The following is a 27,985-nucleotide window of genomic DNA, read 5'->3' on the forward strand; positions in this document are numbered from 1 at the left end:
TGAAAGTATAATTCAACATGATTTCGAATTCAAATCGAACATTTTGTTCAACATTGAACCACATATCTATACAAAAATTTCGTTTAGTATTAGTACCATACTGAATCCGAACTGAATCTTTGAATAAAACGTAAAATCAAACTTTTTAGTTTTATGTCAAACAGAAATAACAAATTTAACACTATTCGAGTTTGAATTTAAGATAAGTTTTATCGGTTCTAACTATTTAATTTAGATTTTATAGTTATACCTTTTAAAAAAAGACAATCAACATAATACAATTTCAAAATAAACGCCAGAAATATAATCTTTTTCTTAAAACGTATAACATGTTCAATTTATCTTTTGAAGTTCATACATTATTCTTGGAGTTTAAATGAATTATAAAATTTCAAACATTCTGTTTGGTTGTGGTTAGGTTAGGTTTTTTAAAACTAGGTTCAACTTTTGAATAGGTACCTAAAGTTTAGTTTGATTTTTCGAACTTTGAACAGTTCGACCAGCTTCTAGTGAATGCGTATTCTAAAAGTCCAGTGCGCAAAGCATCAAATCATTATCCTGTGTAATTTTTACGATTTATGTTTTACAGTTTTTCGCTTTTGTTTTTGTGTCTAACAGGCAGTCCGGTACAATGTGCGTAGTAGATGCAGACACAGAAACCTCCGACAATAGCAACTTGATCGATTTGGTCAGACGACGACCGACCATGACATCCGTCTAGGCTGGTGACGAGGGGATCACTCAAAGTTCGGAGACTTGCGTCTAGATTTATATAGGCCAGAAATGCGGGCGGCTCCGACGTCGCAGGTTCACCGTCGGACAAGAGAAATTGTCCGACTCGCCGTTGTGGTCGCAGCAATCGCGTTTAGCTGTACCTCTCGAGGTAAGTACGACAACATTATACACGTCATATCTCTATATTCTATAATACGTAATAGTATTGATTATAAATAGTATTTATAATCAATGGTAATAGTTATATTTACGTTGATAGCTTAATACTATAATATTATTGAAACGGATAATTCACGTCCAACAGCTAAACGCTACGTGTACTCTCAGATAGGTATTGTCAATAGATCTTGTCAAGAGATGTTATGACTAAATTAAATGTTGTGTATTATTAGTTTCCCACTTGGGTTTCGAATAATAGAAAGCAAAATAAATAATGAAAAATTTTAAATAATATGATATATTATATTACTTTAATATTACATAGATACGAGCACGGCGACGTGATGGTACACAATTGAAAATATATTGTCAAGCAAAACCGTCCGGTAACAAACGGTTTATCAATATAAATAATTGGCAAATCTATTGCAATTTCTTATTATTTTTTGTTGTTGTGTAAATTAAACTACTGGTAATGATATAGGTACCTAACTAAATTACCTAAATTTAAAGGTTTTGGTAAAAAATGATTTATATGCTAATTTTTATTGGGTGTTATGACGTTATTTTAAATAATAACTCTATTCGGATGTAATGACGTTTATTTTTAGGCAAATATCTTATCTATATTGATCACGGATTTAATCACGACAGTTTACGACGAGAACAACTTTCAAGATAAGTTAAAATATTAAACAGTCGGTGTAAAATGATATGGCTACTGATAATATAAGTTTAAAAACAAACTTTAAAAATTAAAAACCAAAACAGGATTACAGGAATAAACAATTTTTTTTTTTAAATTATATACATTAAATATTAATAATATATAATTAAAACATAGTTTAGTCTTTAATAATATACATACCCCAAATTAGAGGGTATCCACACTGGTGGGCCTCCCTCCTCACGCCATTTCATGTTTGGTACCATATAAGCTATCAAATTTACTTATTGTATTGTATATAAATATTACAGATTGTAAATACTGTATTTTTATCTAATAAAAAAAAAATAATCTCGAGAGCTGAGAGACACGTGGCTCCGGACACGCATTACGTGAAGACTACGATTATAGTATTCACGCATGCCGTCCCACCCATCTCATCACCTAACCACAAACAAGCACCCACCCGAATCCCGGTTGTTATCGTTCGGGCTCTCGTTGCTCACTCTGACAATAATCATTAATTATACCGAATAATATGTAGTAATAATTACACTTGCTGCACAAAGCTGCCATGCTATACTATTGATATCCATAATAAATACTGTATAATAGTACACTCACTACACTCGTTGTTACGTCTATTTCACGAGGTAAGGAACGCGCGCGATTACGACAATGTATTATTAAAGCGCTGAATTGTTTGTCGTCGTCCAACCACAGAAGTCTCTCGCGAACCACACTCGTACAATAATTAGCGCCGCCTTTATACGCGTACCCATATTACGCCGATAAAGCGCGCCCCGCCGCCTCCATAAGACCGATTTAATGCCGACTAATAATATATTTATACACCACCGGCGTGCGATTATTATTATTACTATTATTATTATTGTTATAATCACCCGTTTGCAGTTTACGGACGACGGAAAAATATTGTGACTTCGACCAACTACCAGGCCATAGAAAGTTAATTTAAAACTAGATCATGAACAATTATTACTTTTGCAGAACAACGAAGTTAACGAACTTGTATCGCTTATTAGTTCATTATAGTAAATTAAATAATGAATCGTTTACATTATATTTATAAAATTATCTAACTTTACCTGACCCAGAATATTTTTAAGATAATTTTGATGCATAAAAAAAACATTTTTAGCGATTAGTTAATTATTAATAACTTATAAGTGCTTAAAGTTTAGATGATTGTATGGAATACTGGATTTTTCAGGGACCTCTGCTCTGTAATACATTGACATTATCAAAAGAATAGGTATTCTGCTTTAAAATATTAAATTAATAATAGGCACATAATAATATGGTCATTAAAAAAAAAAAATTTAAATAATAACAAAATACAATTCAAAAATACTTAAATAATTTTGTTTTGTAATGACTTAAAGTTATTTTTAAAAAAATGTATTCAAAAACTTTTTACTTTTTTAAAATAATGATGAGTCTTTAATGTTAAAAATAAACCTTTATGCACTATATTATAAGCATATATTTTCCAAACACAACTACACAGCTGGTGATTTTCGTTTCTCGTACGTGTGTACTCAAAAAACACGAAAACAAAATAATGATATCGTTGATATTCGTCGTTTAATGATCTTCCACATAATATTATGCTCATAATATTATATCATTTTAACACTGACCACAATACTCCATGCATTAATTTAATTTCATTACCAACGCTATGTATATTGTGCGATTCAACAAAACATGCTCATCACTCCAATTTTTTTAAAACTAATAATGAATTTATTAAAATTATGATTTTTGGAATTTTTAATTTATACTTAAAGACCATATTTTAATTTTTTGAGATTTTTTGAATTACTTAAGGAGTTCCTGTGGCGATAAAAGTTTAAATGAGAACCCTGCCCTTATATAAACTATTTAGTAGGTCGTTTTATTTTTAAAATATTGATGTAGGTATAGGTGCCTAATTTAAAATTCGCACGAGTAATATTTTACACGCTTATCGGCATCGAGTAAATGAGTGTTGTAAAAACAAAAAACCAAGACAAATACAAAATTTGCGATAAATTGACAAGACTGTACACGTGTCTTTTTACTCATTTCTCCATAATAGTAGATAAGTGATAACCTACTCCTATATTATATCGAATAAAATAAATCTACTAAACTCTAAAAACCTATAACAGAGCACTAATGATAAGGTATTGCAAACCGATGTACGACTGGTGTCTTATGAATTATGACCCAAAATAAAAATGTATATTATATTTTAAGATGTTGCGCTAATCGTCATTCTTCTTCAACCAATGAGTTTCGTCAGAAATTGTAGCTTAAAAATTATTTGAAAACATTGCACGTGTTGCCATTATTTGGACGGTTAAAATAAAAAAATGTCAAATATACCATGGATTACTAACTTAATAGTTAATACATACTATGTACTATGTGATTTTTTTAGGGGCAGCAGAAATGCACTCTTCGCCCCCCCCCCCCCCAGATCCATCGTTGGCACTCGGCAGCTTAATGTTCATTACGTAATATATATTTTATAATAATATAGTACACCCGTGGATGTGGGGTTCACTGATAGACACGCATAAAACGGTTAAAAAACAAAATTAACGATAAAATAACAGAAAAAAAACCTGTAAAATTTTTTTCATACCGTTGAGCTACACAACGGACGGTAATAAAAAGGAGCTTAAGTTTTAATTGGTAAGCGAGACCGGCGGAACTTTTTAACGGTGGCCGTGGCGATGCGGAGCGGGTGCAAAAGAAAAAGAAAAAAAAATAATTGTATTCACCTATATGCACAAAACCCCGGGCGAGTCATAAACGTAATTTTTGCACAGCACAGTGTCCGCGGTTGGTGCGGGTGGGTTCGGGGTGACAACACACACGGTCGGGGGTCCGGGCCCCCGATTAACCGTACATATACCGTTTAAGCGGTTTCGTGCTGTTTGGTAATTACCGACGGCATCGCGGGGAACAACTGGAATATTTGCGGGCATGATAAGGTGGGCGGCGGGTGGAGAGTACGAAAAAGCAAAAATAGCTAAAGCGATTCAATGAGTAAGCAAATTCGAGTCTACCATAAACGCAAACATACACACAAAAACAAGTACGGATCAAAAAATATAATAAAACTAATCAATGCGCTTATGTGTGTGTGTGTGACCGAGTGTTATGTTTACATCGGCTTACTGGCTCTAATTACATTTGAATAAATTGCAAACCCATTGACTGCCCATACTCTTTTTGTATTATATAGCACGTACTTGTTCAGTATCGTTCGTGTTTATTTATTATTATTTCGTTTATCATTCTATAAATAATAATCCGGACCTGTTTCCGAAAAAAAACGCTATAAATATTGTACAATAATCGCGTATTGTGTTGTTCTAAACTGACGCTATATACCGTGCATATTTGATTGAAAAACAAAACGAATCATCTCCACGCCAGTGGTGTCCACAACGCACCTTGATTATTCATAGCGAATCCGAGTTCCAACTACATCGTAATCGATCGAAATCGATAGAGGTCCGTTAGACATTATTATAATATTATGTTTTATATTATTATAATAATATTGTTATTATTTCGTGCACGTCTCAAAGCCCACTCCGTTGTCCTTGCCAATAACGCCACCGTAATAACATCGTTTTTGTTTCAACGCCATTTAATAATATTTGGATTTCGGACGTTATCGACGCGATCGATCAAAAGTCGATGTGTCTGCTGCTTTCGGTTTTATTTTTGTTTTTTTTATGTAAGACGGCGTGTCGTATAGGCAAAATAACACCACCAACGTTAGGAATTCGATATTGTTATAATAATAAATATTATTATTATTTAGTTACTTGTAGTTACTTCTTGAAGTACTCACGTGAGTCACGAGTTTCAACAACTGATATTGAAAAAATAAAATACAATTGGATTTTAATAGAATATTATGCGTATCATAATACTTGGTACATAATTCGTAAATCGAAATGCGGCGATGTTAATTTATATTGTGCCAGTATAATAATACTCGTAATAACAATAATAAAATAATAATAACAATGATATTACAACTCGATCATTAAGGCCAGCGGTGGCCACCAGACCAAAGTATAATCAGTCGCTAAAAGGTCTTAAACAACGTAATGCGAAACGTGTGATAGAAGTTTTCTTGTATTAAAAACTAAATGCCAAAGTTTTACTCGTAGAAACGTCCTTAATTCCGAATAGAATTTAGTTTAATTTATCTCGAAAAAGCGTGCTTCAATGCTTACTCGTTTAATTACTACGCTAAACGCTTATTCGAACCATTGTAGCTTTACGATACCAGTCCTTAATTAGTTTGTTGAATTAAAAAAAAAAAATCACTATAAATTCATCCTCGGCATTGGACTTTATTAAAACGAAAATACATATTATTATTGTTATCGTATTAATTACGATTAATATAATATTGTAAGCAATTAACTTTTTACGGTAGTCGAGAGGAATTTAATAAAACTTCAATATTATGTTGTTTTTCTGGTATCGGTTAACACTGCCACATTACGTGCATTTCCTTATTGAATTGAATTACCTACGTGTTCTTTTATTTGTTAGTGTTCTCTATCATCCATGTCTTGTTATTCTTTCTTTTTATTCAGTAAATATTGAATACAATATTGTTCTTTCAACTGAAAAGTAGACATGCATTAAATATATATTATAATATAACTTATATTGTTCTTATAAATCATGTGCAAATGACAAAAATAAATAATACAATGATATTATGGTATTTATATAGGGTATAGTACTATAGTTATTATAAAAGCGTACATGTTTGTAACAAAATCTTGCCTGGCACAAAATAATGAACAACGATATTTTTGTGTACTTACCAAAAGCACTTGAGTGAAAATGCGATTGTTTTTTTTTATTTTCTCTTGTATATTTATAAACTGCTCACACTTAATGCTCTGTAAAAAAATAGTATAAATATAAATGTAAGATTATATTTTAATGACAAAAAAAAAATACATGATAAAAAATTTAAATTTAACGCGTTCGCGTAAAATATATTATATATACTATAGAGTACATTAGGCGCATAATATATTATTCCGATTAATAAAATTAGGGGTTGAATGAAAAATAAAACGAAACCTAATAATTTAGTGACTATATAAAAAATTCGTATTATTTCGTTTTTCCGTCTTCCGAATAGTTCCCTTTTGCAATGTAATGCATACACGGATCGACATTCTTATGCATAATATATATGACGTATTTTGAGCGAAGAGTATACTGATTACAATAATGGCTGTATGTGATTAATGTATACCGGTATATGATATTCAAGAAAATTATAACAATCCACTATATTATAATAGGCTACATCTGTCAATTTTAAAACTCAATAATACATTTCAATATTATTTCTTTATGTTAATATTATTGTAGATTATGATTTGTAATTTTAGATTATGAGCGGAGTGAGGGATCTAGTGGTTTTACAATGGTGTTTATTTTTTTTTTTTACCCTGTATACAAAATGTCTACCAGAAGAAGTGCTTCAATTTCAACATATCATATTTTATCTTTTAGCAAATTGGATCACAATGGTACTTTAAAGAGGTCATTTTTCGATTTTTTCAATAGTTATTTAATGCCGCGGGAAAAACCACCGACAAATTACAAAAAACCGCTAAAAAAGGGATTTTAATTTCTAACGCTTTGTTTATAACCATAGAAAAGAATAAAAATATATAGGCTATAATAAACTATAATAACAATATGATATGATATAATTGAATTCAAATTTAATACAATCCATTATACAGTGACCCACTTGTGACCTACTGTACAGCAGAGGGACATCCACTTACCCACTTTTTTTTTATTTTACTTATTGTATCATAAAGTAATTATTCGTGAAAATGGAATACAAATGGTTGTATTGTGGCCTATGGGTATTCAATCAACAATGATTATAAAAAGAAACATTTCATATTTCTTTGGAATAAATTATAAATAATATATTTAAATATAGAAATGTATCCGATCTTGATGTTTTTGATGAAAATGTTCCAGTTTAAAATATACTCATTGAGCTCAATAATTGGCAAATTTCATTATTTACAAATACTTAGGCATTAAAATGTTACACAAAATCAAAACAAGTAATGAACAATCAAAAATTAGATTGAAGCACAATAAGTAGATTGTATTTAAATGCTAAATAATATTAGTATTTTTATTTGTTATTATAATTTTTACTACTTATGATTATTTTAAAAACGGTTTTATTTTTATGCTATAAATATAAATTTAATTTTTAAATGGTTAATCATCACAATTAGTTATTTAAATTGTATAAACATATTAAATTCGGCCCATAGACTAAAAAAAATGTAGTCATATAAACAAATATAATGTGTGTGAATTACATTTAACTAGGTGCTTGCTATTATAATTAATAAATTAAGTACACTTAAGTACTAATAAGCAATAGCCTCACTCCAGACTAGTATGTAATAGCATCAAGTTATCAAATATAAAATATCAATCACCAGGTTAATACAACAGTAATATTGCACGTAACCACTTTGGTAATTATTATGCTGTTTGATCACACTTGAATATAATAATACGTATAAATTATTATTTATCTATGCATATACACCGTAATAAAATTGTGTCATTCCCGGAATATAATGGAAACAAAAACATTTAAATATCAAACTGTCTAGTTGTTGTTAGACATTACGTGGGACATACCTCAACGGTCGGTCACATAATTAAATCTAGGTGATCAAAATATCTAATTTACGATTGGCCAGTATGAGAAAAATTAAAGCAGAATTGAAATGTCAGTTATACAAATCATTTTTTAAGCGACACAAACTATAATAGTTGTTATTATCCATTCCTAAAACAACTGATATTATTATCCTTCATTGGAAGATCCGACAAAAAGATTCAACGATTATTAGGTAATAATTATATAACTATCCCTAAGTATAATATAATATTAGTTGGTATCACTGCCTGAAAAAATCATCATCATCGTTGTTTCGACAGTAACACTCATTATGGTCGGTATTGCGAGTACATTGTTATATATAGTTTTCCAGCTGTTACGATTCATCATTCTCGTTTGATGCGGGGAGTTGAATGTCTGCAGACAAAAATTTAGAACCAAATACGCTAGTGTTCAACTGCGGTTGCATTGTGTGTTGTGTAATATGCGTGTTTGTACGTGTACTTAGGTGAGGGTGTGCGTGCGTGCATGCCTTTGAATAGACGAGTTTCTCGACGATATATACACTGCTTGCAGTGACGCGCATATATACCTACGTAATTAACTAAAGTCTGTGTGTGCGTGTGTGTACTGCAGTGTTCAAATTCGGTTTAAGTATTTTAATTCAAAATCCTCCTCTTGAAGGAATCGGCGAATTTCCTCATTCAAAACGTGGACCAAACGAACGGGGAAATGTTTTTATAAAAGTGCATTATATTTATTTTCAATTCATTCTGCTGGTTTTCTTATGTTCGTAATATTCATATTATGGTATCGCATTTTGTAATAATAATATCATTTTAGTTTTATATAATTTTTGTACCATAACCGGAATAACCTAAATAGTAAATATTTACAACTCTCGATCAATCCAACCAGGTTTAATATTAAAAAAATAAAATTGTTTTGGTCCGATCTGGTCATATTTCAATAAATTCAATAAATTAAGATCGATCTGTTAATTGTTTTAAAAAAAAAAGGTCTAATCTGGTTTGCACAACAGTCAACATTTTTAACAACATAAATTAGTTTGGTTTGGTTCAAACTGTCAAATCACAATAACTAGGTCAGGTAAAGTTTTGGTCCAAGCTCTGATTAACTGGATCGGCTCAGTCCTAGGACTTGAGCTCAAAAATATTGACCATACAAAGCAACTAGTCTATGCGAGTGTACTGCAGTCTTCAAATACGGTATTTTAGTTTGAGATCCTCCTCTTGAAGGGATTGGCGAATGTCTTCATTAAAACCGACGAATGGGGTAGTGCTTTTATAAAAATATAATATGTTATATTTTAATTTCAATATTCACGAGTTATACGCACCGACCGAGATCAGTTTTTTTTGTATTAATCTAAAAACGACCACCAAGTTAAATTGATAAACATCATCGTATTGCTATTATTATTTTATCGACGAGTGACTTGTACTCCCGATACCACAGCCACGGTTAGCGTTTGGATGTCGTTTTTTTGTTTATTTTTTGTATTTTAATTTTTAGTTGAAACCCATATCTATCTTTATGTCCTACCGACTTCTTATCTAGTGCTGCATACCAATTATGAGAAAAAAACGATATTAATTTTTGTTGATCCCATTAGTAGAAGACTCCGTCGACCCCCTTCCTCCCTCCTCACTTATCACTCTTTTCACCATCATATTTTAGGCATGTGTCGAAGACATTTTAGGATCTCGCCTGTTATTTTTAACACAAATTACATTTGCTTACCATTAAGGACGAGAATAAGCAAGAAAAACAAAAGACCACGATTCGTCTACTGAGCCCGACCTAATATCATTATTATAATTATAGCGCTCGCTCGTGGACAGAATTTCGATTTTAATTGCTACCGAGCCAACCGGAATATTTATTACCATGTGTGGACGTGTGGATATAGCGGATGCATTTATAACACGGCCCACTTCCAAAAACGGCATTTTGTTTTGTGCGCTCGACCCGAAATTGCGAACCGTTCTACATACACACCACACCGCAGCCGGGCAGCTGCATATTATTATTACAATATATAGCGACGTCGAGTAGTATATGTCCGTCGAGACGTATTATAGTCGGGTATGTGCGAAGTGCGTGTGAGCATAGAACTAGGCGTAATCCGTGTTACATATTATACATATATTATTTAATTTGTATATACATGTGTGTAATATGTATTAACATATATATATATACATACATGTATATAAACAGTCGGTGAGTGTGTGTGTGCCGCAGACTTTTTGGTTTTCTCGGGGCGTCATCCTCCGCCAGCCATTTGCACCACCACAGCACGACTATACCTTTGACTCTCGTCTCGAAACCATATATTATATTCACGCGTCCAAGGGAGATGGCTACACTGTACCAGTAAATGTATGTGTGTGTGTGTGTGTGTGTGTGTGTGTGTGTGAAGCACAAACAGGAAATCGCAGAAATTCCTCATTTCAACGGAACCCACGGAACCGGGTCGGGGGCGAGGTGGCGACGAAAGGTCCAAATTAAACCGCATCCGAGAGAGAACTTTGTGTGGCCCAAACGAAAAACGTCAATTATAACAAAACACTATACACCGCCTTTTGAGTTTGGGTTTTTTTTTCGTTTTTAATACTTACGCAATTTGTTTGCCCGGAAAATACCGCCGCGGCGTTTTGTTATTATTTTTTTTTCCACCCCGTACAAGACGTGTTTGCAGTCGGTCACGAAGTTATTTTTTCTCTCGCGTGGCAGAGAACTCACGAATTTCCTATGGGACGTATGATCGCGGTGTGTGTGCTTCTATATATATATATAGTACCTTTTTTTTCTGGTTCGATAAATTAAACTCGTTTTCGTGTTGACATTTTTTTTCGTTTTCGCAGCTTTCCTTTCCAAACGAAACGGTCGTCGTCGCCCACTGCAGCAGCAGGTCGGGTATTTAAAAACATACATCACATTTCTCGCGTAGGTACCCACATCGCCCAGGTCCCAGGATAATATAGTGTTTTGTTTTCTTACTCGCCCATTATTACCACGATGTTTATAACAAGGTTAATAATGTGAACAATTTTAGTAAAATGACGTTCACACGCGACCAAACAACATTTATAATTATTGTTATATATACAATATACGCTATTGTTAATTCCGTGATCGTAATTGTACAGGATTAGGACCAATAACAGGCTTAACAACAGTTTTATTTTCGCGTTTGCATGCGATTCGTTTACCATAATTATTACACGACAGCGATCAGCCGAGTACATTTAAAGTTTTCTATCGTTGCAATGCTTTAAAATAATATTATAGATTGTATTATTACGACCAAAACGGTTTTTGTCTTCGTCGGGTTTAATCAAACTATGAAAAATAAACGTACACATAATAGTGTATATAAACACGTCCGTTAGTCTAAACGCTCGTTCGCATAAACGTAGATTATACACATTAAACCTCTATGGCGTCCAAACTCCAAATAAACGAGTACTTACGTGTAATATAATGTAGCAACTTTGTATGCACTTATTGTTTATGTGTGTGGAAATGTTTTTATATTTTGTTTGACGAGTATAATATAATAGCTTACAAATCAAAACCTTTTTATTATCGTTGAAAAAAAAACGTTTCGATAGTGTATATTATAATACATTAATACTTAGTCTTAAGTATCAGTCACCACTAATAACGTTTTGATTTTAATGAGAAGATAATTAATACCTGCATGTTATAAGACATCTTATCGAGACTCCCCTCGAGCCATATTATATTATGCAATAGACATTTTACAGTGCTATTAACCCACTTAATAACTTTTTTAATGTTTTGTTTGTTTTACGTAACAGTATTTATATAACTACTATCTATTTTTTTCGAGAACCACTACACTTATATTATAAATTTGACTATTTTTTTATTTTTAAGACCAATAATTAATTTCCATGAAGTATTCAAATTGTTATTAAAGTTTTAAAAATTAAAGTATTTAAAATTCCGTTAAAAATATTAGCACTTTGTAGTGTTTCCTTTGCACTTTTTTTTTTTTGTAAGTTTTGGTATATCTTATATTTAAAACACTTAAAGGATTATGGTTCTGGAGTATTTAAAAACCAACTTTCGTCTAACTATGACATTATAGCATGCGTCATTAATTTGTGAGTACATATATGGCTAAATTGTATACTAAAAATTATTTCCTGATTCAGAGTGCCTGAATGAGTATTAATCAATATTTAAAATCTAGAGGTACCTGATAAGTTAATTTTAAAAAAATGCATGAATAATAGTCAGGCGTTGGCTTCCTATCAGACAGTTGATCTTATTATAGGCTGAAATACACCCAATATGTATTTTGAAATAATATTTTACAATAATAACTTTCAAATATTTACAAATAAAATATTTATCGTTCCTATACATATTATAGTATTATACATTAACATAATAATAGTATTTTTGATAACAACATTTTATCAGGCATGTAAACAAAGGTTGGGTGTTCTACCTACAGACATTTTTCACAAAATCATTTTGTTTATATTATTTTAGATTCTTTTTGTAACTTAAAAATATTATTCATGGGTACTTGAAATTTCTTAAGTACTTATATTATTATATACAAATATTGAAATATTATAATAGGTAATATGCAATTAATATTAATTCAACTTACCGGTTACCGTATTAATAGCATTAATATAAATGTAATAAATAAATGTAATCCTAGGCTGGCAAAGTGTCTCCGTTTAGAACTGTTTTTCGTATACAATGGTATTATATCATTGAATTCAAATCTAACACCATCCATTACAGTGACTCACTTGTAACCTACTGTTCAGAAGAGCTACACCCGCACTTATCTGCTTTTTTAATTTATATTTTACATTCTTATGATTACAATTTAAAAATACGTCCAAAATTGTTTTCAAAATATAAACTTAACTACATATTTTAGGTATATTTACATCGACTGACACCGTTCTTGGATTATTATAAGGTTGACACGAGCACGTGCGATGAACATCGTCCAATCAGTATGACTTAGTGACTCTCTCTGACATAACGGATAAAACAGTCATGTTACATATCTAGAATTTTTTTAAGATAGGTTTTGCAGTATATAATGAAGATATTTATTATGTCAGAAACATATTATTATATATTTTAGTATCTACTATAAAACCAAATTAACTCAATAATAATATATTAAGCGCATATAGTTAATAGTGTTATTTATAATGGTAACCTATCTATATATAATACATTATGTATTTGACATTATTTTGATGATCGAGCAATGGTATTAGAAATAATTTAGTACCTATCAGTGCTCATAATATTACGATTGTAATGTGTTTAATACATTACAACAATAATGATATTATTTTATTTTCCGATACCATAATATATAATATTATACATTTTATATTTAATTTAACAAATAAGAAATGATATCCGTGTTTCATAGAAAAACAAATTATGGTACAGTACACTGTAATATCATATTTGCATAATAACCCCTCTTGCCCCCCACACAAAAAAAAATGTATAAATAAATTGTATACGCCACTGCGGCAGGGCGTGTTAAAGTCGCAAGTCCACCGATCATGAGTATAGTATTATACCATAATTTATTTATACTGGTAATATTATCACGGTTACCGAAGTAGAAGCATGACGAGTGCCGTGAATGCAGCCAGCGACGAATTGACCAAAATCTTCGTGCTCGACGAATCGGCCACGTGTTTCCGTTCGAGTTCAGCCCCAGGCCCCATTTGGGCTGCGTAGCTTATCGCGTGTGGTATGTAGTTCTGTTCGTAGTTGCCGACGAACAGGTGGGCCCACGGGCCTGAAGCGAATACCGCCACGTCGTCGCCGCCGTGCGTCTCCCACGTCAAGTTTACCATCGACGGGAACTGGTATTGGGGTTCATCTGCGCGGAAACAATTTTAAAAACAAATTCAAAATATTTTTCTTTAAGTTACAATTAATAAGTTCGAACAATTATACGGAAATTCGTAATCACACGGTTGTCCTAAAATATAATATAATTTTCTCGCGCAGAACAGGAATTTGGTATTAACAGCTATTTTGTCTCATTACACCGAGTGAATTTTACTTTACACAATAAATCATGGGATCATGACTTTTAAGTTTGAAAATATTTCACGTTTACATATTATTAGAATATTATGGGCACGCGTATTATTCCGATGACGCATTACGGATTTCAAAGCTTTCGAATAAGGATCCCTGCTTAAGCAATGTTGTCCTCCTGAAATCACCTCTTACGAAAATCGAAATGCTAATTTCGGGGCCTCTGCGCAAATGCGTTTGTAGCGGGCATCTAATTCCAACGGTGCCAAAACACCACGGGGATTACGCACGTACAAAATACGATTAGAATTGATAAACTTGCATCAACCGGAAATGTAACGGGGAAAAAACACTCAAATATATATTGTTCGTATTATTTGGTAAACAATAATAATATATTATAACTCGGTAAGGCGGTGGCCGGAACAACAAATGTATAATACACAATATGTAAGTACGTGTCTATATATTGTGCACGTGCACGCTGGCTTAACGAGACGTTATTCGTAGAAAAACAGCGGATCTAGGACAAAATGCCACAGCACAATGACTACAGGTAGGATATGAGAGACAAAGGATTGGCCTAACCGTGACAATTATTATTGTACTATAGGAAACAAAAGCCTCCGGTGATAATAATTATTATTAAGTACAAACGAATTATTATCATATTACACACACTTGTGTTGCAGTAGTAGCAGGGCAATAATATTATTTTATCTACTATAATGATAAGTGTGTGCGTGTGTGTGTGTTTGTGTGTGTGTGTGTGTGTAATAATAATAATAATTTGTTTGTGTGGGAACCTATACTTAATAATATATGCAACTAATATTGGCTTTGAATACTCTTCAACATCGTTAGTGCAGTACAAAGCTGTATAATACAAACAATATGGGCTTTTATTTTAATAAGGGCTGCAGTAAAGGGTAGTAGGTACAATGAGAACTCTAAATACCGGACATTTTTGGTTGCGAAAATTTTGTCTGTTATTTAATAGGTCTGAATTGTAGAAAGTTAGTAGTTTTTTCATAAAATATGAATACAGCGAATAAGGGCCCCAGTAGGGAAATGTTCGCACTGGTCTCGTATATATAAGTTGCGCCACTACTAGTAGTGGTAATCTAACCCTAGAGAAGAATATGAATAAGCCAAAAAAAAAATTAAGTACCCAAATCCATCACCCTTTTTCACGATAATACGTACCCGTTTTGTCGTCGCTCAAATTGTACCGTGCTTTGTAAGACGGACCGTTGGCGTAGCTGAGCGTCGAGTATGGCATATTGTCGGTGTAGGCGATCTTTGGGTGTCCCAGAATGTCGCTACCGCGGTGTGGGTAACCATTGATGGTCATGGTGTGCGAGTGGTCGGACGTAACCACGATCAAAGTGTCTTCCCGGGACGTCAACTCGGCAGCCCGTCCCACTGCCTTCGACAACATTACAGCCTCATCGAGAGCCAGCTGCGCCATGTTACTGTGGTGCGCCCAGTCTATGAGTCCGCCCTCGACGAACAGATAGTAACCGGCGTCACCTTTGGACAGCACCTCGATGGCTGCCTCCGTCATTTCTACCAACGTGGGTTCCTGGGACTTGTTGGCTAATATGTTGTAGGACATGTGACTGGATGCAAACAGACCTGCGTACACGTGAAATTTATGCGTAGAATAATAGGTAACCATATTTAAAAATATTAAAAATAAATCTAAATTAATTTTAATGAGACTATTATAACATTAATATACAAGATGATTACAGGCAACAATTACCATGCAAGCTCACTCCCATGTTTTCCTGTAATAATGCATTTATTTAAATTATGATTCTTTAATTTTTAAGTATTGTTTAATTATTTATAGTTTTTACTGGACTATATAATAAAATACTATTATTTTTTATACCATTTAAGTATTGTCCTGAGTCAAAACAAACTTATATTCTTCATATGAGACGAACCGTATATTTTCGCAAAATTGTCAAGCAGATGACTTTTTTCTTTTTTGTTTAATTATTGATGTACCTAAATTGAAATTAAAAATAGGTAGTAGTGATGAAAGGTTTAGAAAATGTTGGGCTATGATGGTTTATGGTATTTGTATTTATTTGTTAATATAAATCTATTAACATTTTATAGTTTGTAAATCCTGTCCGAATGTAAAATATTTATATGTATCAGATATTAGATCCATTACACTATTATTCTTAGTAAATATATTTTAATAACTATGGTCATAATCGACTCATCTAATTTTGATTCATAATACATAAACATTTTCAAAAAAAATTATGTGTTTAACAATTAATAGGGGGAAAAGGTGGTTTTTGTTTGATAAATAGAAGTTGGACACTCTTGGTATAAGAAATGTAAGTATTTCAAAATATGTTCCTAAAATAAGTATACTTAAAAATCATGAAAATCAAAATTTGAATAAATAAGAAAAATGGGGGGTTGAACAAAATTGGTAAGTCACTCTGTATAACGTATATGCAATTTGTGTTTTGGCAAAATCTAGTTCATCTACCGTATTTCTAAAATAAATATAAATTACTAAAAGCAATATAAATTTATAACAGAATACCCTTAGAAATATTTGCTGACCGACTATTTCCACTCGGAATTATTTTTCGTATCCAATGGTTTATCATCGAATTCAAATTTAACATATCCACTACAGTGATTAAGTACCTACTCAATGACCAGGACAGTTGACATATATAATACAGCAGAACGATTTCCCTGGTTTTTATCATTGGTATTCTATACTCGCATAAGTCAAGCATAAGCTTATATGTAATTATTTATAAATGCAATTATAAAAAAAAACCCAATACTCAATAGGTAAATTCCTCGTTTTCTCAGGAATCACATAATTAAAATAAATCAACTGTGAAATTCAAAAAATAAAACGTTTTACAACAATAACATTATAATGGTTTTTACTCTCTAGATTATTAATTATTGATTATTTTCTTTGTAATAGACATTTTTAAAAATAAATAAATATTATGAATAAAATAAATTAAATCGTGCTCCGTGCAAAAACATTTGCATTTTATTTTATCGATGGTTGTTATACGCATCACGGATAATTGTTTTATTATTTTGCTTTGTGTGCAACGTATCGTGACACAAGGCAATTATAAAATAAATAAGCTCATGACTTTTAAAGATCAAATTAACATATAGTGTCTTCAAAATTTCCGAGAAAATAAAATTATATAAGTATATTTAAATTATATTATATATTTCTATTACACACGCTATACCCATTAATTGTACTAGTTCGCATTGACGTCTGACGTGAATACACGTGATCGTTCTGGTTTAAAATCGAATTCATTAGGTCGAACAAACGGATTTCGCGCTGAACACTCTCCCCCGCACTGGCTTATGACCGTAAATAACAAAAAATTCTAAAGTCTATGCACCAAAGATGCGTCGGCGGAACTCTCGTTTCCGATTTGGACCACCGCCACGGTAGTAGGTATTGTAACCTCCCTTTTCGCTACCTCGTCGTACCTACTATAATACATATTATTATGCGACCAACGAAATTCGACGCCGCCGGAACCACCCGAACCCAGTTAACCCGACCCGCGAGCTTATTCGCGAACGACGTTAAATATTATCATCGCACAATACAATAATAATTGTTATACGTTTTTTGTCCTCGTCGTACACACTTGCTCTCGAAAGCCACTACTTTATATATTATTATTATAGTGTTGGTGGTACCCCACGCCCCGTCTACTGCACCCACACGGTTTTACGATCCACTCCGGCTCGACGGCCGCTGTTATTGGGGACCCGCGTCCGCTATTGTTAATAATACACCGTTATTATAATATATTATACCTATTTTAATTCCGTCACATCAAATCGACCGTAAACAAACAAAAATAATAAACGTCATGATAATATTATTATTATATTTCAGTCGTTATTATTATTATTATTATGCATGTCCGGAGTAGTGGCGGTGGTGGCGAGCAACGGTCGCCCGAAACGGTAAAATAATAAACACGTCCCTAGCAGGTCTGTATAAAAGCCATCATATCACCCCCGTGTACCTATATAGCAGTTTTACGTGTAATAAACCGCTTCGTCGTCGGTCCTCTACGTGTAAATACGTATATTACATGAACATATATATATATAAATTCACGAGTGTAATGTGTGTACGCACGTACTTGAGGGTTGATTCGTCCAAACGAGTAGGCACGTCCGGTCAGAGTGGTGGCCGAATCGGCGACGACCGGAAGTGTGTACACCTGTTGTTAATGACAATTATTACAAAGCCACTAGAGCAATGGTACCCACTACGCGGCTCATTTACAAATGTTATGCGGCTGGCATTAAAAATAAATTGTGTGAAAAAAAAATAATATATTATATTATATTTATATGCAATATATCTTTCGCCAGAAATAAAGAGGTTCCATCCACCAACGTAAAAATTATGTCGAGTCAAAAAAATCAAATTGTTCTCATTATATGTTACGAAGATACATTTTTATGGTTTGTGCAAGTTGTTAGTAAAATTAAATGATTTTTAATTGAATAATTAAATTTGATTATTATATCATTAACATCTTTGACAACAACAAAAAAGGTATGCAGCCCACAAGTAAATATTTACATACTAGAGGTTGTAGATGAAACGTGCGCGAAGCAAAACGGCAACATTTCTAGAAAGCGAGGAGACGACCCGTGAAAATAACCACATTTAAACTCCATTCACTTCATTTAGCCCCCGACCTCCATAAATTTCAACTTAAAATTACACCGTACAATGATGACATTTTGTCACCGCCACGCCGTAAACACGTGTACTCACATTGAATGCGTTCTCGCAAATACGAAATCCAACCAGAGCCCAGACTAGGCCTAGGGCACATCAATTATCTCCCCTGCCCTTGTAAACGAAAAATCAAAATGTATCTAGTAATGACATGTATTAAATTGTTCGTAAGTAAACCCAATACGTACGTAAACCCAAAATCGAATTGATGAAAAACAGGTGTGTCGTGAATTTGACCGTTTTTTCAGTGGTTTAACAAATAAGTACATCGTGGTAAAACCAAAACATTTGCCACAACACTCAAAATTGAAATGTTGCTTTTATATTTCACAAAAATACAACTCATTGTATATTCGTCGTATTTAAAAGGCCCATTAATTGTTATTTCTCATATTAAACTACTATCGTTATGCGAGTTTTAAAGTTTGGATAAGTAAGCGGAGACACGTATTAACAAGTCGTAAGTTACACCCTGACAATTTATAACGAAGTCGAAAATCGTAAAATAAAAAATATAATAACGCATAAAACACGGAATCTTGTAGAATAATATATTGTACATAATTTATACCAAATGATCGACCATTAAAAGTCACGAGTTTGAGACACACAGTAGTAAATTGTTTTCATATTCTTCATCATATCTTTATATTATTACAGTGTATACTGTATACTGTATAGTAACTATCTGTACTAAATCACAAACGATAATAATAAATCATTCCAAAAAACGTACTTAAAATATTATGTTTATAAAACGTAACGTAATCGGGTAATCCCCTTGGATTATAATATTACAATACCTATTTAAAAACTAATCTGAACTTTTGATTTTCTAATATTTATGAACTGTATTCATCTAGTGATTGGGGGAGGGTGCAAGGGTTTGGTTATGGGGAATAACACTCTCGCCCCAATTAGACACTATTTCAATGAATCTCTCATTTTTATTAGGTAATTTACAAAATGGTGGAATACAATATATTATACAAATACTCTGTAACAGTACCTCCTAAAAATACATTACACATTTATAGTTGATCTCATTTTAAAGCATCCAGAACTTAATTTGTATTTATTTGCATACCCGCATTTAGGTAAATGGAGGTCCCCAATGTCAAAATTGTTATTTGCAATACTAAAATTGTCATCAATTTTTAAATCGAGATGAAAATATGTATTGGAATTATGTTGTAAAATTTAAATAGTACTGTTTTAAATAGCCATATTCTTTATATATTTCAAACTAAAATAGTGTATTAGACACTGGTTGACTTTATGATTTATATGCTTGGAATTTCATGTTTAGTGGTATAATATATTATACTATAATACTATAATATAAACACCCGTATAGATTACCTACGATATTTAAATAAATGGTGCTAGGAAATGTTGAAAACCATACAAATGAATGTAGAAATCGGCAACAAAATAAATATAATTACTGTTAGATTATCCACTTTTTAGGTTTTACTATTGAGTATTTTTTTGTTTTTATTTATACACCTATCCTAGGTAATGCGTACTACTGTATTAGTATAGCAAAAAAGTGAGAATATAATCAATTTTTTCGATTTTAAGTTTAAATATTCGTATTTTTTTATATCGATGAGAAAATACTTTTGTAGATCAGGTATTTCATTATTTTATGGAGCTTGGGATCCATGCCACCTCACCTAAGCCCTGCCTGTTTATACGACTCACATAAATGCATATTAAGTGTCTTGCTCACCCCTATTTTTATTTTTAGATCTACTACTATAAACATTGTATTTAGTTATTTATCGTGACGTCCAAAACATAATAATTGTCGTCTTATATTATATAGATTATGAAATTTAATTTAAAAAATATTATATACCTAATAAAGATTACAAAGAAATGTATTTTTTTTTTTTTTTGCTTAGTATTCACTAATATTTAAATATTATTATTTTGTACATTACATTAATACGATGATATCATATTATTATGATAATAACATAATCATCATTAATTTAACTAACTTAAATGTTTGTTCGCGTTAAATCATCGTCAAAAAAGTTCACCGGCATAACCATTTTTCATAACCAAAAAAGTATTTATTAATATTTACGCAGAAACAATAATAATAAAAATGTAGGTACTGCTTATTGTTAAAATTACGCAAGGAATTTCAATGTTTGGTATTATGATTATTAAGTACCTAATAATATTCAGGATTCAAAAATGTAATTAAACGTAAAACTTTTTATTAATATTATAAACCAATTGATATAACAGGCAAACTTGAACTTATATTGTTTTTAATTAGTATATAGTATTATATCCATGTTCTATAAGCATTCATATATATTTATCGACCACTTAAAGTTATTTATAATATTCTATAGATTCATCCGAGGCAACCAATCGAAAAACCAAATCTTTGGATTTTATTTAAATAACACTTTTATAAAACATTGAAAATACATTTTAATTATTATGTTCAAATTTTTATCATTATATATTTTTTATTACGTTCTGCAAAATTCAAATTAAATTTGAATTCCACGTAGAATTAAATTATAATTGTATGTACATTGTATAGTATATGTATTTGATTTTATAACCTTGATTACATTAACGTCATGACACATCGGAATTTTGTGTGTTTTGGAAACCACATTAAAGTAAATGATATTCGTTTCTTAACGTTCAGTGTAACGACGTTGAACTTAAAAACATGTTTACGCATTTACCCTGTATGCTGGCCATCTCGATAGTAGAAAAATGTATTTTTTCCACAAAATGAACTTCAGAAATTGTTGTAAATGTTTGAGTGAGAATTCGTTTAATAACTTTTTTCAAACAGCTTAAATATACATTTTAAATTGCTTAAAGATGTATTTATATTTAAAACACTGAAACTAAGATGTTAAAGAAACCACACTCTTACTTCTTTAAGTATAAGTTCTCAAATTTATTTTGGTTAAAAAAAATATCATTTCTAAGTCCATTGAAGCCAAAGTAATACAGGTATAAGTATAAGCAACAATAAAGAACAATTTAATAAAAACGAGAAAAAGTGTTTTAAAAATGTGTTCATACACTTAAAAGTTGTTCTTCATTTCGTTTTGGGTTTCCCATAAAACTACCGTGAAAGTTGTATAAATGCAATAATTGTTACCTCGCTCAATAAATCATTAATCGTCCTAATCTTTTGAAATGAAACAATTTTTTTTTTCACACCACAATAATATTAAATTATATTATATTGGTGGTATTATATTATTATAATTTATAATTTAGTGAAACATATCATTAAACTTATTAATACGCTATTATTGCACCTTCTTTAATGTTATACATTTGATTATATGAGCGCGTCTTATATTAAGAAATATTAAACAAACTTAAGTGACAGTATAATTATATAATATTTACCGAAAAGATAATCCGTTTCGCTGGTATTCACAGACTTTAATTGGGATCGGTCGGTAACATAAGCACTACTTGCCCCAGAAGTACGATTTATCTCAAGCCATTCTTTAATCAAATCTCTGCCGTCACGTCTTTGTCCTTTTTGGTTTTGTTGATCTTTGTCGGTATTGGGAAAAAATTTTGCCCTTCCACCCCCCATTATTACCTGCAAAAAACACGACATAATACATTGGTTTACTCGTTTCTACAATTATTAATAAGTACATTGTAACTACTACACTTAATATGTAGGTACACGATGTTTTCAAGTGAAATCTACATAGGATTAAATAGTATACATTGTTTACGCATCGAGTACGATTGTATTAAATTTTTATCAATGAAAATAAAAGATTATTGCTCATTAAAACCATTATAAGCACTTGTGCATATTAATATCTTTTTATAATCTTTGAATTGTACGAATCCGGCAAAAGTGTTTGATAATATATTTCTCACAATTTTCGAGTGTTTGATGATGTTAGGTATAAATTTCAAATACGTATTCGGTATAATAATTTGATTATTTTTTAAACATTTCGAGGGAACATAAATTAGTAAGTTTATTAATATTGTGGCAAACCGTGCGGTAAACTGTGAATGAAATCGCGCTCAGACTCGTAACCTAGCCGATCCAGGAACCGCTGAGATAAAAAAAAAGCCACTCACGTTTAGGTTTCGGCCCGTTTCCCTCTCAATCAGCTGACGGGCGATGTCCGGCGATTGTGTCGTGCACGATTTGTCGGCTAATTCATCAACCAACACGTCGTTGTCGCATTCCCAGTCACGTTGCGCCACGTTGGCGTAAGCGCCGGCTGGTGTGGCGTGAGTGACCCTCATGTTGGACACCACACCCGTCCTCTTGCCCGCCTGTTGAGCCCACCGCATGCTGGACACCGCTTGGTTCGCGGGTTCGTTGCTGGCCAAGCAGTCCCTGTTAGACACTGCGCCGGACACGCCGATGGTCTCGATGTTACCTTTTACGCCTGTCAGATACGCCGTGGCAGAGCAAGCCGAGTCGGCCACCTGGCTGTCTACGCAGTAGGTCTGCAACAGACGAATGGGGGAAAAAAATTAATTAGGTAACAATGTCAATTGAGAATTCTCCAAGGTTATTGGGAAGTACCATCTAGACTACTGTTCATATGGTTTCGGTTGTAAATAATCGAAATTAAAATTTATCGAAACAAATAAGTAGGAAGAATTCAAATTTAAACGCAACTGTATGTCTGAAAATCAATAATCAAAATGAAATGTTTACATTTATTTTGGAATTGAAACCATAATGTATACATTTCAAATTTGTCAGTATTTCTGTGTTTACGTTGAAATCTTATACATTTTTTCTCGTCATTAGTTTCGTACCTGACGAGATACGACCAAATGGCAAAAAAAAGTACATTATGATTTGTTTAGACCGAAAAGTCCTTCACCTCAAAATATCTGTTTCCATTATCAAAAATAATTAAACAAGGGTGTGACTTAACGCCTAACAACAATAATTATTGTAGACTCACTTTCGACAGACCGGTAAACGGGAACTTCTCAAACGACAACATTTCCTTTTCGCTTCCTGTATTATTTTGCTTCTGTCCCATGTAAATTCTGGCTGAGGCCAAAGTGGCTATTGACATTCCATCGCCGATGAAGAAAATCACGTTCTTGGCCACGCCGTACTGCCGTTCTGAATTCAATTTCTTCCGCAGAAGATTATTTCCGGCATTGTACCAAAACTGCTTGTCTAATAATATAATATATTATATTACATTTATTAATATTATAAATACAATAAGACCATGCTGGTTATTGCATACCATACAAATGACATGAATGATTTGCGAGACAAACGTATTCGAGTAGAAAAATATCGATTAGTGAGCATACTAATTGTCATGACCTGTAACCCCCTTGTACTCGAATGTCAAGACATATTATATTATTATAATACAAATAAACGAGTCTTTGAACATTTTCAAGTGATAATATTGCAAACGGATTTAAAATTCAAAATAAATTGTTTTAAAAAAATATATAATAGTCTAATTTCAGTGTAAATTAAAACTTTAACTTTTTTGCATTTGAAATAAACACAAAAAAAGATGGGAACATTTTGCTTTTTACGATTTAGTCAAAATAATCATATTATAAGTATACGGGAAGCATACATTGTTAACCTAAACTTATATACTAATAGGATTTAATAAATTGGCGTTCCAATGCTTGTTATAAAATAATAATATTCCCACACACGGGCCCTAGCTTTTTCGGGGTTCTTGGGAATTATATTTTTAAGAGTTTAAGCCCTCCCCTCCCTCAAAGACCATGATCCTCCCCACTGATCATCGCACATGACTACATGGCTGTAGGTACATTATAGTTATAAAACCATTTATAAACAGCGTATAATTCGACTCGAGTTTGAATTTATCTACCCTTTTCGCGTCCTCCCCTAAAAACAAGATATAATACATGCGTCTAAATCTTAAAATCGATGAAAGGCATTTGCAATAATGTTCTGTTATTTTACTTACTGTTTTCGTCAGGACTTATATTTTCGTTGCTCGCCCGTCTTCTAGCAGCGATATTTTCCGCATTGTTGTCGGTGTGCCCTGCAATCGACAAACACTGATTATAATACCATGCGAAGCGTATGCACAACAAATTCCATTTTTAAAAGCGAATAAAAAGTTGAGTGGTTTTATTACAATTTTTTGTTTTCAAAGTGCAATGGCTCATATAAAGAAAAGGACTGTGAGGAGGTATGCACTATAGTCTCATTTCACTGCACAAATGATGTATAATAATAATAAATTCCAACTACCTAGTTAAAATGTTAATTTTTTAAAAACATTTTATTTAGTTAATTATTTTTTTCTTATTAAATTTGTATTCAACCAGTTTAATTGGCTATTTAAATAACTATTTTTTTTTCAGTTGATTCAAAAATAATCCATCAAGTCAACATAAAAAATTATTTGACATTTTTGTTTTCATGGTTCTATGCATTTATTACCTACTGTATAGTGTATACATTGAATATTAAATTGTTGGGCAGAGCGTAGCATAGCCCTACTATCCCCTAGTTCGATGCAATTTATTATTGCTAACTCCCCGAAACTATTAAGCCAATGTTCATGAAAGTTAAAATATAAATTCAATAATACCTGAAGGGTGCATAGATTTTTTGCCATTTCTAGGTGCTATATTATTAATTAATTGTGATTAATTGTAACTCATTATTTGTATTACGATAACATTAATGATAACACGACTATTGGGACGTTTCGTAACGTTCTGCACATTATAAAAACATCAATAATACGGCAAATATGAATTTTTGTTATTTTGTACATCGAGACGCGTCAAATATTATTAAGATTTATGATTTTTTTTGAGGCTATTGACTATACATCGAAATAAATGAAGATGGTTATGATCAAATTTCAATAAAATAATATATTATAATTTATGAAATTATAGAAGGAACATAATAACTGTGTATGGGTTCCACGTACTGATTAAAACAGTTGACTAAGGTGCCTAACTTTTTACTATCGTTGATATTTTTTTTCATATTAACTTTAAACTTAGGGAGTTGAATTACGTATTTTGTGTTTATTTCATATTATAACTTCTAACTCTTAACGATTTTTTGTTCACTTAACAAATTGTTTATTATTTTCCGTAACTTGAAGCCCACCTTTGAAGATAATAATATTATACGAACACATTACAACCATGACCGCGTATGTTATTTCTGCAGTAATATTTACCATCAGACATAATACGTACTTATTTCGATACCGTCCGTGGTAGCTCCCAAAAGCAACGCCGTCGCGATCGACAGCGCAAAGGCGCACGGAACTCCGTATGGTCGCATCTCACAAGTTTGACACAGAAACACGGTTATGCGTATGACCAGAGTGTGGGCAAGTATTTTATACTCGAAATCAAATCGCGCTTAGAACTTATCAGAGCTTCATAAGTGCAAAACGTTGTGAAATAAAAATATTGTGCCGGGCACAAGTGGATCGTACCATGACATGATGTTATATTGTTATCTTTAACAAATAATATTTTTCCGTTAAATTCGGTACACACACTGATCGACTTTACCAATTTATCGTCGAACGCCATTACATAAGGCCTGTGTAATTATATAATCGTATCTATCTTTTTAATGTCTTTTAAGAGGACGTTTTTATTTGTTTTCCGTGAACTCCTGCAGTTTGCAATGCAAACACATAGGTAGGTATCATACGAGTAAATGCAAGTCGTAATTTTTTTCATAGATAGCCCACAAGATTGAAACTTACTACATTGTTTGTTTAATCTTAATAATGGCTTCGCGTATTAGTGCTAATTATGTGTACGTGCACTTGAACTTGAGTGTATTCGTTCGGACTTATGATCTTTCAGTTATAGGGCGTGTGTAATATGTATACGTACGGTTTGTTATCTCAAGTTTTACGTGTTATATTGATGATTATAACATAATACAGGCACACATATTATTTGTCGTCAGTGAATTATTTAGCACTTTGTTGAGGGGAAAGGGTACATAAATATATCCATAGCTCAATGACAAGAGCAGGGATGTCAAATCCATGGCACGAGTGCCCTAGGTGGCACGCGAAAAAATGTTGAGGGCACGTGAAAATTAAAATATTTTGATTAATTGTATATATTATTTTAGATTCTCAGCGGAGCGATGAATGTATTGGTTTTACAACGATGTGTGTTTTTTTTTTCTTGTGTGTCTGTACACGATTAGTAGTTGAAATAATGCTTCGATTTTTAACTTCAGTATCTTATTCGATGGGAAAGTGAATCTAGTTGGTACTTTTGGGAGGTCTTTTAAAATTCCTAATAGTTTTTTAAAAGTGCCCGGAAAAACATAATTAAAATTAAAGAAGAACTGGAATTTTTACGCAAATTGGTTTTTGACGAAATCGATTTAGGCTTTGGTGTAACTCTAAAACAAATGATCGTAAGTACATGATATTTTCACTGGATGTTTATATTAGACTTTTTTTATACATGAAAAATTTTCAAAATATTTATGGATACCTATACTCAGTTTCAAACTTTTTTAGGTTTTTTTTCTATGAATGTCAATATGACATTAATTTGTTGGGTAAAAAAGCTTGAAAATTTAATACAATGCTCCTACTATATTATTATAATGACATTTAAAAAATATTAAAATTCCTTAGCCACAGTTTTTTTTTATAAGCATTTAAAGTTCAAATCTTGACAAAATACGGAAAAAACACGAAAATTAACAAATTATTTTTAGTTAAGAATTCATAAACGTTAATGTGTTTCAGTAAATATT

At 32.0% G+C, this 27,985-nt stretch overlaps 2 protein-coding genes across 3 annotated transcripts in view; one reads left to right on the forward strand and one right to left on the reverse strand.

The window, feature by feature from the left end:
* The window catches only part of LOC132939839 (lachesin), a 197,684-nt gene that overhangs the window by 74,552 nt on the left and 95,147 nt on the right, over window positions 1–27,985 (forward strand). For both annotated transcript variants that reach the window (XM_061007236.1, XM_061007235.1), the window contains exon 2: window positions 619–883. In XM_061007236.1, the coding sequence (XP_060863219.1) occupies window positions 784–883 (100 nt within the window). In that variant the 5' untranslated portion in view covers window positions 619–783. The remainder of the gene's footprint in view (window positions 1–618; window positions 884–27,985) is intronic.
* LOC132939164 (alkaline phosphatase-like) lies at window positions 13,438–26,597 on the reverse strand. Its single transcript, XM_061006195.1, has 7 exons — window positions 26,440–26,597; window positions 25,179–25,256; window positions 24,165–24,388; window positions 23,317–23,694; window positions 22,612–22,813; window positions 15,609–16,040; window positions 13,438–14,238 (listed from the first exon to the last, which is right to left on the reverse strand). The coding sequence occupies exons 1-7, from the start codon at window positions 26,525–26,527 to the stop codon at window positions 13,964–13,966; spliced, it is 1,677 nt and encodes a 558-aa protein (XP_060862178.1). The 5' UTR covers window positions 26,528–26,597; the 3' UTR covers window positions 13,438–13,963.

The sequence above is a fragment of the Metopolophium dirhodum genome, chromosome 2 (genome assembly GCF_019925205.1).
Source record: "Metopolophium dirhodum isolate CAU chromosome 2, ASM1992520v1, whole genome shotgun sequence".
Taxonomy (NCBI): Eukaryota; Metazoa; Arthropoda; class Insecta; order Hemiptera; family Aphididae; genus Metopolophium; species Metopolophium dirhodum.